Source organism: Chaetodon auriga, chromosome 2 (assembly GCF_051107435.1).
Source record: "Chaetodon auriga isolate fChaAug3 chromosome 2, fChaAug3.hap1, whole genome shotgun sequence".
Lineage (NCBI taxonomy): Eukaryota > Metazoa > Chordata > Actinopteri > Chaetodontiformes > Chaetodontidae > Chaetodon > Chaetodon auriga.
Window position 1 is genome coordinate 3,049,416 of NC_135075.1, and position 14,406 is coordinate 3,063,821.

Genomic DNA, 14,406 nt, shown 5'->3' on the forward strand with positions numbered 1-14,406 from the left:
TGAGCAGCTCTCCTACAGCTGTTAGCAAGGCCCATTGCCCCTTACTCTGAATATATGATATAGATTTATACCCTAAGATTCCAATCCTAAAGCAGAAAACTTAACTTTTAATTCTCTGCATTATGGCGTCTTACATAATAATCACTTATGATTCAGCAAAGATTATTTCAAATGCATTTACTTACCACCAACAGTTAAACATTATGATGAAGTGTGCATTATTATAGATGCATATGCATCAAATGCATTATGTGTGTTTATGAATGTAGTCCTAAAGCAGTATGAATGCATTATAATTCACTATGAATGCCCCATGACGTACCATAGATGTGGTTGCACACAATATAAATTTAAAATATACTGATATGACATTGAAGGAAAAAAACGAAAATTAAATAGATTAATTTCACTCTAACCTGTGAAGTTAATACAAAGGTTTCAAAGTATTGTATTCATTTATAAAAAAATGAAACCAAGTGTGTTGCCGAAGCTGTAGCAGTGATCGCATCATCATTTGATTATCATAATAATAGTCTGCCTCATGTCCCTTGGTAACAGTGTGTCACTGTGTGTCTCTCTCAGTGCAAATTCAAAGAAGATAGGTCTTCATTGATTCCAGCATGCACACATTAATATATTATATAGTCAGACTCCCAACACACACACACACTCACACACATTCTCATACCTGTCCATTATAACAAGTATTACAGTCTGACTGGATTTTGCTCTTAAATGGATTCCTTAGGGAACTGAGAACAAAAGCACAGAGGAGAAAGGGAGAAGTCATGCCTTTTCTTTCTTTTTTCTAACCCTTGCTACACATACTCCTCTCTTTTATTTAGAACACACACACACATGCAGCAGTCAGCTGTCAGCCTGCTCTGTCTTCTATTTCTCCGCCCCCCTATGGCGCCATCTCTGTGTGTGTCTCTTTTATAAGCCTGACCTTTCAACCCTGGACTTATGATGTTCTATTGATCAGATACACACACATGCACACACCCTGCCTAACAGAAACCATTTGGGTAATACTCTTATAACCCAGTGACCTCTCCTTAATGTATTCACCACACTGTGATAAACTGACAGGTTTTTTTATTTCTGACAAAAATATAATCAGTTGGTGACCGATAGATTCAGCTCATGGATCAGTATGATATATGGTATAGGGCTCACATGTTATGTCAACTTGATTGAACATTTTCTAAAATATTTCAGTTTAAACATCATCATACAAGGCATTTGACTTGATTTTGGCACTCCAGTAGCTCTCAGTGTACCAGCACACAGCTCCAAGAACAATATTGTTTGTCTTTTAATTGCTCCATGAGGCAATTCAATTTCCAAATGCATCATCACATTTTTGAATGACAAACTGATGTTGTATGACATGTTGAAGCCCTAATTGTAAGAACTTAGTGAGGCACCACATGCCCCACAGTGTGTCGATGGTTTGATTCAGTAGACAGAATGAGAAGCCCCATCCCCCTCTCATTCTTATGTCTATTTATCTGCTTCACAGCAAACTGCACTCTTGACCTTTATTGATGAGTGTCTTCCACACATCCCTACAGGACACACAAACACATGTTCACACTCACACACTATCTCTACATAATACTATCTAAAGGACATATGATGAATTCCTTTAATTTCAGTAACTAGGTCTGTGGAGTTGTAGCTGTCAAATACAGTCATTAACTGGATCAGATATACAATACATGCAGGCAAAACACACATAATAGTGCATTGCAGCATGGATGTAGGCATGTGCTCAGACAGCACACACCTTATATCACGGCTCATCTGTACCTGTCACACAAACACAAGGTCAAGCTCGTGCACAGGATCGCTTCATTGTGTGTGCATGTGTGTGTTCCTCTGAGACAGTGGGGAGGGGTCCTAAATCACACACAGGCTGGAAAGTCCATATTTGTGCTAAATATCTACACACACAGGTATTTAGTACATTTAGTGGACAAATTTTAGAGGGTAGGACAAGAAATCAGCAATGACAGACCATCAGAACGGTGTCTATTGTAACACTTCACTTCATGAAGAGCTATTTGCTGTCTTTCCTGTTTTTCTGAATGGAAAGCAGCTACAACAGAACGAGATCATCCACCATAGTGAATGTATTTGTTTTGGTCAAATGTTCTTTTGAAATCTTGATAAGTTATGCTCCAGTTGAATAATTTCTTATTAGTGCTACATTACATTACACTCGCTTACAGTCAGTCACCTAAAAGATGTGACATTACACCCTTCGTTGTCAGATCCCTGTCTTTTATCTGGCTGGTGTCAGTCAACTAACACTAACACTTTCTGCCAGATTGTATTTTAAAACAATTAAAGCCAGTCTACTCATCTTCAAAATGGACAAATATAAGTGGATTTATATTGTAATCATGTATAGAACAAATGGAAGAAAATGACATCACATGATGAAAAGTATTTATTGCCACACACACTCATTGTACCACTGTTAACACCTCAGTGTTTACTCTTTACTTAACTTTCCTTTGGTGCTGCAGAAAGCAGAAACACGTCAGGATAACATACAGAATCTGTCTGTCCAGAGAAAAGCGCCCCCACTTGCTAAGATGAAATGAAAGTCTGGTGACTGGACAGTGATTTGAAATGTTCTCCACACTGGAAGGAACTGCCAAAACTTGATGAGATCAACTGGACACTTGGTCTTGTAGTCTTGTACCTTTTATTTTGGTGCTGCCTTAAGTTTTATCATGTGTACAATCGTGCCTGTAATTCCTTTCAGAATTATGAAAAAACATCAGTTGTAAAGAAACAGAAATAAAAAACATTTTGTAATTGAAATGCACCTTATGACGTGTGTTACAGTGTTTGATGTGCAATCTAAAGCATAACTTGTGTGTTTCTTTCTCTTCCTCACTGCTCCTTTGCTGATTCGGGATCTCCTTACAGGTAAGTTTTTCTGTTTCATTCTATAGATCACAGTTCTCTCTCCCTCATTTTAATAATTAATGTAGATATTTTATTAGAAAAGAATGTGTACAACATAACTGTTAACTATGACAGTGGCTCTCAACTGGTTCAGCCCGAGCTCAAATTTTCCCTGAAAATCAGGTGACGGTCCACACACACTGCAGACCAACTTAATAGCCATTCAGTTTATTTGCATCTAAGGCAGAATGCCTGTCATTTGAGACAAAACTTCTTGTTGTGAGAAGACAATGCTAACCATTGTGCTGCCTCTTCAATTTGATTTCACAAAATGACAACTAAAATAACTTAGGTACAACTGGGGCTTAAAACTAAGCAATGGAACTTGAAAATGCAAGACAGTACAATCAAAGGCTTAACACAGCTTTTAAGGAAACAGTAGAAGCATTGCAATAGCAGTTACAGCTAATTCAGGCTTCAAATTAAAAACTGTTAAAAACTGAAAGCTCTTTTCACAGTGTAAAATTCACCCATTTACAAAGGTCTGATGAAAGGAACAAGGCAATACAGCTGCAGTGCTGTGAATAATAAAAATGGTTTTCAACTGTTTCAACCCAACCCTTCACTGCATGAAGCATTGTTTCCCTTTTTGAGTTCAGTGTATGTAAAACAAAGTTGAATATATTCTGTGTCATACTGGTATTCACCTGTACTGGAAAGTTGCTAGTACTCTCCAGGAAAACTGAAATGATGCATCAAAATAAAAGTGCTGCTCTAGAAATTCACTACAGTTCAAAGTAACATGTTTTAAGTTCTGTGATTTTGGACAATGTTGACCCATCAACCCACTCAAAATGCACCATACCAGTCTGAAGCCACTGAGCTAAAATAACATAACATGATGAATCTGCAAAGTTGTAACATCGTACTGTAGATATTGATATGTCTCTAATATGATTAACATTCACATTACAATTCTTCCATCCTTGTCTCTGTCTCTGTTTGGCTTTACGTTGGACTAACAGCAAAGATCCTGCAAGACCGTAAGTGTTTCTGTTTAACATGTCACTGCTAATGTTTCTGTCCACCAACTCATTTTATAACTTCTAGCTTGTAGCTTGTGATGCTGCAGTAGCAATTTGACTGTGAGGAAGAAAGACCAGGCATTACAGACCGAACAGCCGGTATTTACTATTTGTCTCTCCTCTTGCTCCATACAGACGAAAAACATTCATACAGTTGATTTAGGAAACATTCTGTTGATGACCAGACGACACTGTGGGACACTTTTGGTGACCGGTTTTATTGCAAGCTCTGAATTTTTGAAACATGGATATGAATCAAAATTGTTAAAACATGATAGATTGATATATTCCAACAGATCATTGTGAGAAACAGTACTCAATGCGCATGTGCAATGTAGTAATATCTCAACACTTACCCTATACCAGCTTTTTATAGCAATATAACATTGTTAACTCAGAGGTAGTTAAATAATGAGAGTCTTGGAGGATGTGGTGTAAGCTTATATTTTCAGGAATCATTTCCATGCTAATTATTTCTCATGTCCTGGCTTTTATCACAACCAAGCATACTATAGAAGCACTCTTAAGGTTGCCATAGCAACACAAAGGATATGTATAATACGATCCTTTTTCAGTTATGGATGAGATTAGCTGGAATAGCTTCAGTTACAGAGGGGAGCTGTTCTCTCATCTCTGTCCTGTAAGGAGGACAGGAATTCGTTTTTCTTCACATAGCTTTCTTGAAAAGCATCGAGCTTCTCCTTTAATCTAGCGGGCGGCTGGCCCTATGAAGTGCTTGTTATCTTGTCTTGTGTGTACAGTATGTGTGAGTGTGTGTGTGTACTTGTGTACAGTGTTAGATTCACAGCCCTGCAGGGCTCAGTGAGCTAGAAATGCGAAAGGGCAGAGAGACGTTGGCTGCGTGGTGTGTCTTTACTGTTGAGAGGTTTGGCTTAAGTGAGCCATTAAATATGTATAGCAGAATGAACACAGCTGTGGAGGTGGAAACTATGATCTATTGATTTTCTTTTATCAGAATATAAAGCAGGTTTCAACTAATGTATGAGGCTGATAATGGCCTTATGGTAAAATATTTTTTTTTTTACGTGAGAGTTCTCAGCCACCCAGTGTCCTTGCAAGGACGCAAGGATCTCTGATTGCAGTGTTTGCCAAATACTGACATCACAGAAATGACTGAAATTATTTTGTCTTGACTGTAAGTGGAAGAGATTGCTTTGTTTTTGGCCAGTCATGGGTGTACTGAATGATTTTTGAGTCTATTAATAGATATAATACTGAATAATTTATTGTTGCTAATAAGGTTGGTGAAATGTTCTTTTAAGATCTCTATCTCATACTGTTAGAGAGATATATGAGGCTGGATCTCATGGATGATAACTCGTATTTGGATATGTGTTACAGCATATGTGAACCCATGAAATATCATGTTTTTAAGGCTGCTACATATTTGGTATGATTGGAAACCAGATGGATGATAAAGATTTTGTGGTTTTTGAACAAAGCTTGGCAGCTCAGAATGAAGTTGAAGAGGTTCTTTATACAATAACCAATTAAACATGGCAAATACACAGCTGGTGGCCAGCTCTGTGGTTGTTGACAACCAGTTGTGTGTGTGTATGTGTGTGTGTGTGTGTGTGTGTGTGTGTGTGTGTGTGTGTGTGTGTGTGTGTGTGTGTGCGTAATCTGTACACAGCCTTATTCCTGTAACCTTCTCTCTGTCTCTCCCCTCCTCCCACAGTGAAGCAGCCCCCCACTATAGTTAAACAGTCTGTGAAGGACTACATTGTTGACCCCAGAGATAATATCATCATCGAGTGCGAGGCCAAGGGCAACCCAGTGCCAACGTAAGCAGTACACACACACACACACACACACACACACACACACACACACACACACACAGATCCAATTACAGAGCACAAGTAGATGATAAGTTTAAAGAAGCTAGAAAGCCTAAACAGCCAATGAATTCTAGCTATTTAGAGTTCATTGTTACATCCAGCCTGCAATTGATTTTTCTATTTTTAACTTTGCAGCTTTCATTTACAATAATCATTTCATTTTCTACCAAGGCTATGACTTTACATTTCATATTTTCTTATTATTCTTATTAGAATTTCATTTGGGTACATCAGCGTTTTACAGGGGTGCCCCACGCATAAAAGAACATCAAATTTGATGCTGAGATATTCACTTTAAATTCATAATTGGGTGAAAGCTCCAAAAATGCTACATCTCAATATCAATCCAAGTCTTAGCAAAGATAACCTTGATGACATCATCATGGTTATTTTGTCTTAAGGACTTAAGGACTCCTCTCCAGAGTCATGAGCTGGGTTGTACTCATCATGATAGCTAAACTGTCCTCTGTGTGTAAAATTGGTGTGGCACGTAATTAAAGGAGGACAGCTGAGTGGCTGAAGTTAACAAACGTAGAATAGATTGCCACTTAATAAGAGAGTTTGAAAGATGCTGCAGGTAACCAGAGAAACAGGCTGAAAAGCTGACAGTGGGATTGATATGTCAACTTGACAAGCTGACAGGTTGCAGACTGTATGCACCAATCAGACGCAGCTGGGGAGTAATCAGGAAAATGCAGCACAGCTGAGGACAAAGCAGCTTTCATCTTCTCCTTCCCACCGTCTATCAGTCATTCTTTTCACGCAGGCTCATTGTCTTTCTCCGTTTTCTCTTTCTTTTCTCTCCTCTGCTGCCATTTGTCACCCTGGTCTGTTTGTTTTTGGTGTGTCCTTGCCCTCCTGTCTCTCTCCCTCCACCCATCCTCGTCTCTCTCTGGCAGTGAGACTTATGTGGAGTGACAGTGCCACTCAAATGTGCTATTCTGCCACTCTGCCCCCCTCTGTCTGTGTGTCTGTCTGTCTGTCTGTCTGTCTGTCTGTCTCTCTCACACACAATAACACATTACACCCACTCTTCCTTTTTCAATGACCCCCTTACCCTTCAGCTGAATGATGTCTTACCCCAAGGCTCCTTTCCTGCCCTCTAACAACCCTATAAACTCAGCATGACACCTGTCTGGCTGCCCTCAACAGCATTAACCTGACAAGTGGTCTGCTGCGCTCTTTGCTGTGCTTTCTCTCTCTCTCTGCTACCCCCCACACTGTCCCTTCCATTAGCTCCATCACTCTGTCTGATGTCTGTTTTAGCTGCTGTGAACTCTTCCTGTCTTCCCCTAATTTCTTTGAACTCCACTTGTGGTTGTCAGATGCATCAAAATATCAACACCGTTCACACTCAGAAGAAGCAGCCCTGCACCCATACACACACACACACACACACACACACACACACACACACACACACACACACACACACACACACACACACACACACACTGGATTTCCAGTGGTTACATCACTGGGGGTATGACCAGCTCAGGACAGTGGTACATTGTTTATTTGGAGACAGATTGGCTTTACGTAAGACACACACACACACACACACACACACACACACACACACATACATACACACAATAAGGCACTCACATCCACTCTCCCATACGCACATACTGGCTCTCCCCTTCCCAGGACGGGCATTGTGCTCCAATAATGCACTCAGTTGACTATTCATGCTCATGAAACATTCAGCAAAAGCGATCGTTCACTTATTCACTTGCAATCAGTCTCTCACTATGCACAACATGCCACACAACACACACACACACACACACACACACACACACACACACACACGCACACACACGCACACACAGCTCTGGTCTCCAGGACTTCAATAGTGGCCCATTGTTCGGGCTCTGTGTTGTGCTGCACCTCAGACAGGCCCAGCTCAACAGTAACTCAACTGAAAATGACAGGAAACATCCTTTTAAATCCCTGCTCATCACTAAAAATAGAGGTGGATTATGTAAGCATTTTCAGTGTTCTTCACTAATCAGGGAGCCCTCTGGAAACACCACATGGAACAGGATCAAGCTACAGTACTACCACATGCATATGGAGTGTGTGTGTTGTGGTGGATTTCTGTGCTGTTGTCGTGTGCCAGTTGAGTAATGGAAGATGGCAACCACATGACAAGCAGAAGACTCACATTTTGCGGATGTTGAAACAATTACAGCATGCATGTTAACATGGTGAAAGCCCAGTCGGCAAAACCTCATGCCAAGATAACGTTTGCCATGCTTCTCCTGCCTCTATTGTTTCCTCTTAAACAAGTGCTGGTGTATGTCCACATAAGCATTAAACTGCATTCACTTTGTATTGTTGATTAATATCAGTAAGTGGAATCATACTCTCTTCTACTGTGAGTTTCTTTTTAACAGAGTAAGTGTTTTCATTCACTTGTGAATTCGAGTCAATTCTACTTTTTCAGGCGCTGTTAAGTTATATTAACTAAAACTTTCCATGTTTCAAATTAAAATCCAACCAGTAATCAGAGGAATTGAGCTCCTGGGAGGGTTTTATTGTGAAATAACTGAATAGAAAGTGCTGAGTTTCACTGAGCTTAAAATCACTCGAAAAGCAGCAAAATGGAAGCAATAGGAAAAAAAACTTACTTAAACCATATACATACTGTAAATACACAAAAGTGTCATGTGTACACTGATAAATTGGAAATAAAGGCCTGGTTGTCTCTTTACAGTAATCTGTCATTATTATTTAACTAGTTTTTGGAATGTTTTTCTTACCTTCCCCTGAAAACATCCATTCATCCACCATTCCAAACTTCTCCAGTTTATTTATCCTTTTTTTTGGATATGTATTTGTGCTGAGTTGGATGATTGGTGGTAAATGGAATTCATTTCTGTTGTGCAGGACTGTTAACTGCCTCATATTAACGTCCTGTGACTGCAGTGGGTTGTGGGATAAGAGGACTGGTGACAAGACAATAAAAGTTGCCAGAAAAACTATGTCAAACTTAAATTGAGCATCACATCAAGAGGACAGCAGTAGAATGAACTTCACTTCCGGGGATCAAATACAGTAGAAGTACTTACTCTTTGATTTTATTGTCACCTGGCTCAGATTCTCATGGCGAAGGAACGGGAAGTTCTTCAACATTGGGAAAGATCCCAGGGTGACGATGCGAAAACGTTCAGGAACTCTGGAGATTGGTTTCCGGAGTGGAGGACGACCAGAGGACTACGAAGGAGAGTACCAGTGTTTTGCCAACAATGAATTCGGAGTGGCTTTGTCCAACAAAATCTTGCTCCGGGTCTCCAGTAAGAACACACAGGAACACACATTACACAATAGTTGGACATTTTTTGCACACACTGGAATATCATCATAGACTATAAAGTGTTATAACGTGTTATATTAGACAAATCCCTGTCATATATATATATTTTTTTCTCATCTTTTGCTCTCTTCTCTCCCTCTGCTTGTTCTCCACCCGCTTCTACTCCCCTCCCTCATCCAGAGGCTCCGCTCTGGCCTAAAGAGGTGTTGGAGCCAGTGGTGGTGACTGAAGGCTCCCCGCTGGTTCTACTCTGTAACCCCCCACCAGGCCTGCCTCCTCCGTTCACCTTCTGGATGAACAGCGGTGAGCACCAATTACACGCAAATATACAAATATATATGTAGTGTGTTTCATCTGTGTGTCCTGCTGTCATCTCAAACTGGCAACGATCACGTTTTTTGCTTTCCGTATCATTATGATGGAATTGTTGATTGCACCATGTAATGCTATACAATACTGACAGGCTGGCACTATGTCTGTCTGCTTTCATGTCTCCTAATCAGTTTCAATGTTCTCCTAATGTGTTCTTCTACTCGTGCCTCCACCCCAACGTCAACCCCTGCTGTAGTTACTTGTCTGTGTGAAGCAATACTCAAACTATGTTATTACTGGAATTTCCCCTTGCGGGACTAATAAAGGAATGTTGAATTACTCCTTATAAAATGCTAATAATTTCACTTGACCTCTTCAGTGAACATGCTCATGTCTTCCCTCATATTTCCAAAGTGGTGTTGATCATTTCTTCACAGAAATTTGGAAATCATATGTGTGTCCTGTGTTGTTGGTATTTAGGCTGTGAGGAAAACAGTAACTGATCCACTTTATTTCGCAACAGCCGCACCAACAACAGTATCACTTGGAAACTAGATGGGCTTAAAAAAATTGGCGTTGACAACTGTACATTTAGTGGCTTTTACACCATGGGGGGAAAATGGGGAATTACGACCCTTTCTTGAGGGACTTTTGACTTTTAACTGAACGCCTGATTAGCTTGAAAGCTGACTGCATCATTCTGAGGGATGATATGTTTCCTTTTGTGTTTTTTAACACAACCACCTTAAATCAAGTCATTCAGCAACCACAAAGAAAAGCAATCTATGTTCTGTTTTTGTTGTCTTTACATTGTGATGGGCTAGAGGTCTTTCAGGTCATTGAGACATAGGTTTTCTTTCCCTCTTTTTTTCCGGTGACCTCTAAACGTAATGCTTTAATTTAGTCTGTTATCTCTTGTGCTCTTGTCTTGGTCAGTTTCTTTCTCTCAGCAACTTTTAGGAGACTTTTAAGACTCAAACTGCTCTGGCGTCCGTTCTGTCCCTCTCACCTTTACACTGTATTGTCTGTCTCCCAGTCATGTTATGCTACAGTACTGTATGTGACCATGTCCAACCAGAAGCTATTTTGTAGCCATCTAAAGACACTGTAAAAAGCACCTCAGTGAAACAACCATAATGTGATGAAAACAAGTATTTTATTTGTGAATTAAGGACCACTTAATACTTGAACATGACCTGTTTGAGAAACCCATTTCTTATTATTCTACTATTTCTCCTTGCTTCCCTCCTAAGATCTCCTTCCCAGTTAGAAATGCAGCTAGTACAGCTATAGGTCCTTTCACCTTGTGTGAACTCTGCGAAAATGTGACACACACACTAATATATGTTATGTAGTCTTATCATGTAGCCCAGACACTGTAACACGCCAACGCAATAGGACTGCTGGCACGGCTCCTGATTGGTCCTGGGGCACTGTCTTGATGACCATACGGCTCACGTCAGTTGGTGCAGTTACAGAGTGTCGGTGACGGTCTGTCTGGGTGTCTGTGTGGGTGTGCTGCAAGTTAACATTTGCCTGTAGCAACTGTAGGATGACACATCACCCGTGTTAGAGGAGGCTAACATGAACAGACATGAACTTGAACTGAGTTGTATGTGAAAGTATATGCATCCAGCAAGCCAGTGGTTTGCCTTGAAGATATCTTTGCTTCTAAATTTAAATGATATTTTTAGCCTTTGATACAAGATGTGAGAGATCAGATGGTGACTCTGCTTTCTTTCAGAGAAGAACTAAAGTCATGTTACTCTATGACTGCAGAGAATGTGATTTGGAATCACATATAATGTATATCATCTTTATATGCTGTATCTAAAATACAAACCATTGTAGGCCTGCTTTATTAAAGGGTTACTGAAGCAATCGATAAAGTACTTTCATAAACTTGTGGGACTCATCATAGACAGATTTTAAAAAATGCAGAAAATCCAAGCAGCAGAGGCTGATACATCCTACATACTGGGACTTTTAGCCCCTATGGATCAATCTCCAAAAACACTGGATTCCACTGTTCCCATGACACAGCCAGTTTTTCATTACCCTGCCTGGCTGGTAAACATTTACCTCTTTCAAACTCTATGTACCCAGTTTGAAATTTAGTAAAGTAAAATTTGAAGTAGTGAAATAGATAACATATGCAAAATACAAATATCCAAATACAATTTCACACCTGCAAATCCTTAAATGTAAATTACATAGAAAAAAAACATACAAAATGCAAAAGTACAGACAATAGTCAATCATGCTGTGAAATCTGTGCATCTGTCCTTGTTTAGAACATGGAGCAGAAAACAGCTGCAGATTCCAAACCTACATGGTCCTCATTCAGTTGTGATGTTGGTAATGCCTTATTTTACAGGTTCAACATTTCTGAATAATTTCCTTATAATACCCTGGAAGGATTCTGGAAGTACAGTACAGTACAAATCAAATGTGTTAATGTGATTTCATTCCCTCTCTCTCTTCTCCTTTTTCCATGTCCTCTGTCCTCCCCTCTGTTCTTCTGCAGCTATGACTCCAATCCCTCAGGATAAGAGAGTGTCCATGGGTCTGAATGGAGACCTGTACTTCTCCAACGTTTTGGCCAAAGATGCTCACACTGACTACAGCTGCAACGCTCGCTTCCTCTTCACACACACCATCCAACAGAAGAACCCCTTCACACTCAAAGTTCTGACCAGTAAGTAGACAACACATACATTTGTCATTACATTACACAAATGTTTGAGTTAATGTAGTCATTTATCAAACGGGAGGCAGTCACTGCAGTAACTGTGTATGAACTGTGTGGTACTGTTCTCTCTCCATGGCTGCTGTGCATGCTTTGATCGCGCACCAATCCAACCCAAATGGAAGATGACATATCTCCATCTAGAGGTGATGTCATGACATGACATGAGATGCATGAAATCATAATCTTTATTGATATTTCCTCAGGTTTCTGCAGATCAGAGAAGACAATTAAATGTTGCATGAGCTTAAGATAATGTGAAATCTTTTATTTCAGCTTTGTTCAATGTTCGGCAAGACTGTGTGTCATCAGGTTCTCTGAGTGTGTATTTGTGTGGACTGATGAGCCACTGTGTGTGCCTGTGTTTTCAGAGGAGCCGTATAATGACACATCTTACAATACCACTGACCCCTACGGTGGTGAGTCACTTATTGTCAGGACAGCTCTACTTCCTGTCCACCTCCAAAGTCATGTCCCACAGTAACATGGCCTGCACACTAACCTGCTAGCTCAGTGACACTCAAGTCATCCACTGACCCCAGACTGACCTTAGAAACAAATGCAATCTCCTAACTTCTCTCTGTAGGTGTAGAATTCAATGTGTGGCTTCCTGTGGAAAAGTGAATATGTTCTTTGAATGCAGCAACACAAAAGACTGCACACCCAAACACAAGAGAAGCAATCCAGTGTCTGCAGTCCGGTGCAGTGAGGAATGCGCAGACTTGAAATGTAAACACTATTCACTGTTGGCTTTCACAACTGAGCCTTGTAGCAGTTTTCAGATGGAAATCTCCAAAACTTCTGAGGTTCCATCTGACCTCACGAGGAATGGTTTATACAGTTGTTTTTATGGTGGATACAGATTTACTTTACTAGAGCTGTTGGAATTATGTGTCTACATGAAGCATGTTTAAGATGCTAGATCAAAAGTGTTTTCCATCAGAGTAAAATATGTCAAACCTTCTTGACCATCTTGGTGCTCGGCAACTCTCCATGAATCTCCTAATATAACTGACAAAAAATAGAAACAATTTAATCCAAAATGTGGCAGAATCCAAATTTTCCTAATCAACCAGTGTACTGTCAGTCAGCTATTCATTACTTCCAATAAAAGACAAACCAACATCTTTCTTTCATTAAGATACACTCACACAGTAGGAATAAGTATTCATCTCATTTAGTCTCTTATCTTTTTTTCCACCTTTCAATAAGTGTGAAATGATCACATGTTATGACTAAACATATAGTGATTAACACACAAATTACCCTTAATTCAAGTATACTGCACACAGTGAATTGAATCTGTATATTCATTATGCCACATATCTATTGAATGAGCCCATAGCTGGAGGGAACAGATCAGCCAAAGTGGCAGCATATGTGCTATTTGCTGAGCTGGGGGGGGGGGGCAGTGAAGCCTGGGGGGTACACGGGCTCTGTCCCTAAGGGAGAAGATGCCCCTTGTGACATACCAGACTGGCTCTGAAGCCCAGTGGGACTGAAGACACCGGTGAGGCTCCAGCACAGTGGAGGATTAGGTCACATGATGAATATTCAGTCTACATTCAGGCTGTGGTCATTAATAGTCATATATGTATGGAAATAAGGTTAGCTGCCTACGACTTCTGCTTTGAAACATTTCTGTGTGAGTGTGGGGGAGTGATGGGAGATGGAAAGGCTGTTGAAATGCTCACTCGCGACCACTCAAACACACACTCACACACACATTAGCTACTTTATGAACGCACACAGAATCAAAAATCACAAACTTTGTCTTTTTTGTGGATGGGAGGGGGTCTAAAGCTGCAGTGCATCCAGAGAAGCCTTGCAAGCATCATCAGCAGGGTATTTGCCCTGTTTGCCATGTTTCTAGGCTGCTCACTGCATCGCCATAGATCCTACTGTAGCGCTTTTGGACATAAGCAGTTGTTACCACTAACCCTTATAGTGCAAGTCTTTTGCTGTATGTTTCCTGCTCTTGTTGTCCTTCTTCTCTCAGTGTCACTAACAATAACAGATCTTTCTGACCCACTCGTGTCTGTTTACCGGCCACTGGAGAAGCTAACCGCTAACAGATGCTTTAATCCCATACAGATCTGCATCACAAAGGAGCGGAATGCTAATTTAACCCCACACACTTCTCAGCAGGCT

General features: G+C 40.4%; 1 protein-coding gene across 22 annotated transcripts in view; it reads left to right on the forward strand.

Annotated features, from left to right (window-relative positions):
* nfasca (neurofascin homolog (chicken) a) overlaps positions 1-14,406 on the forward strand; it is a 134,117-nt gene that overhangs the window by 75,711 nt on the left and 44,000 nt on the right. For 13 of the 22 annotated variants that reach the window (XR_013078224.1, XR_013078225.1, XM_076749919.1 and 10 more), the window contains 6 exons: positions 3,951-3,968; positions 5,710-5,815; positions 8,978-9,174; positions 9,375-9,497; positions 12,034-12,204; positions 12,627-12,674. Coding sequence is in view for 20 of the 22 variants with exons in the window: in XM_076749919.1 (XP_076606034.1) it covers positions 3,951-3,968; positions 5,710-5,815; positions 8,978-9,174; positions 9,375-9,497; positions 12,034-12,204; positions 12,627-12,674 (663 nt within the window). In the remaining 2 variants the exon portion in view is untranslated. The remainder of the gene's footprint in view (positions 1-3,950; positions 3,969-5,709; positions 5,816-8,977; positions 9,175-9,374; positions 9,498-12,033; positions 12,205-12,626; positions 12,675-14,406) is intronic. The other 9 variants (XM_076750075.1, XM_076749982.1, XM_076749965.1 and 6 more) reach the window with 2 other exon arrangements.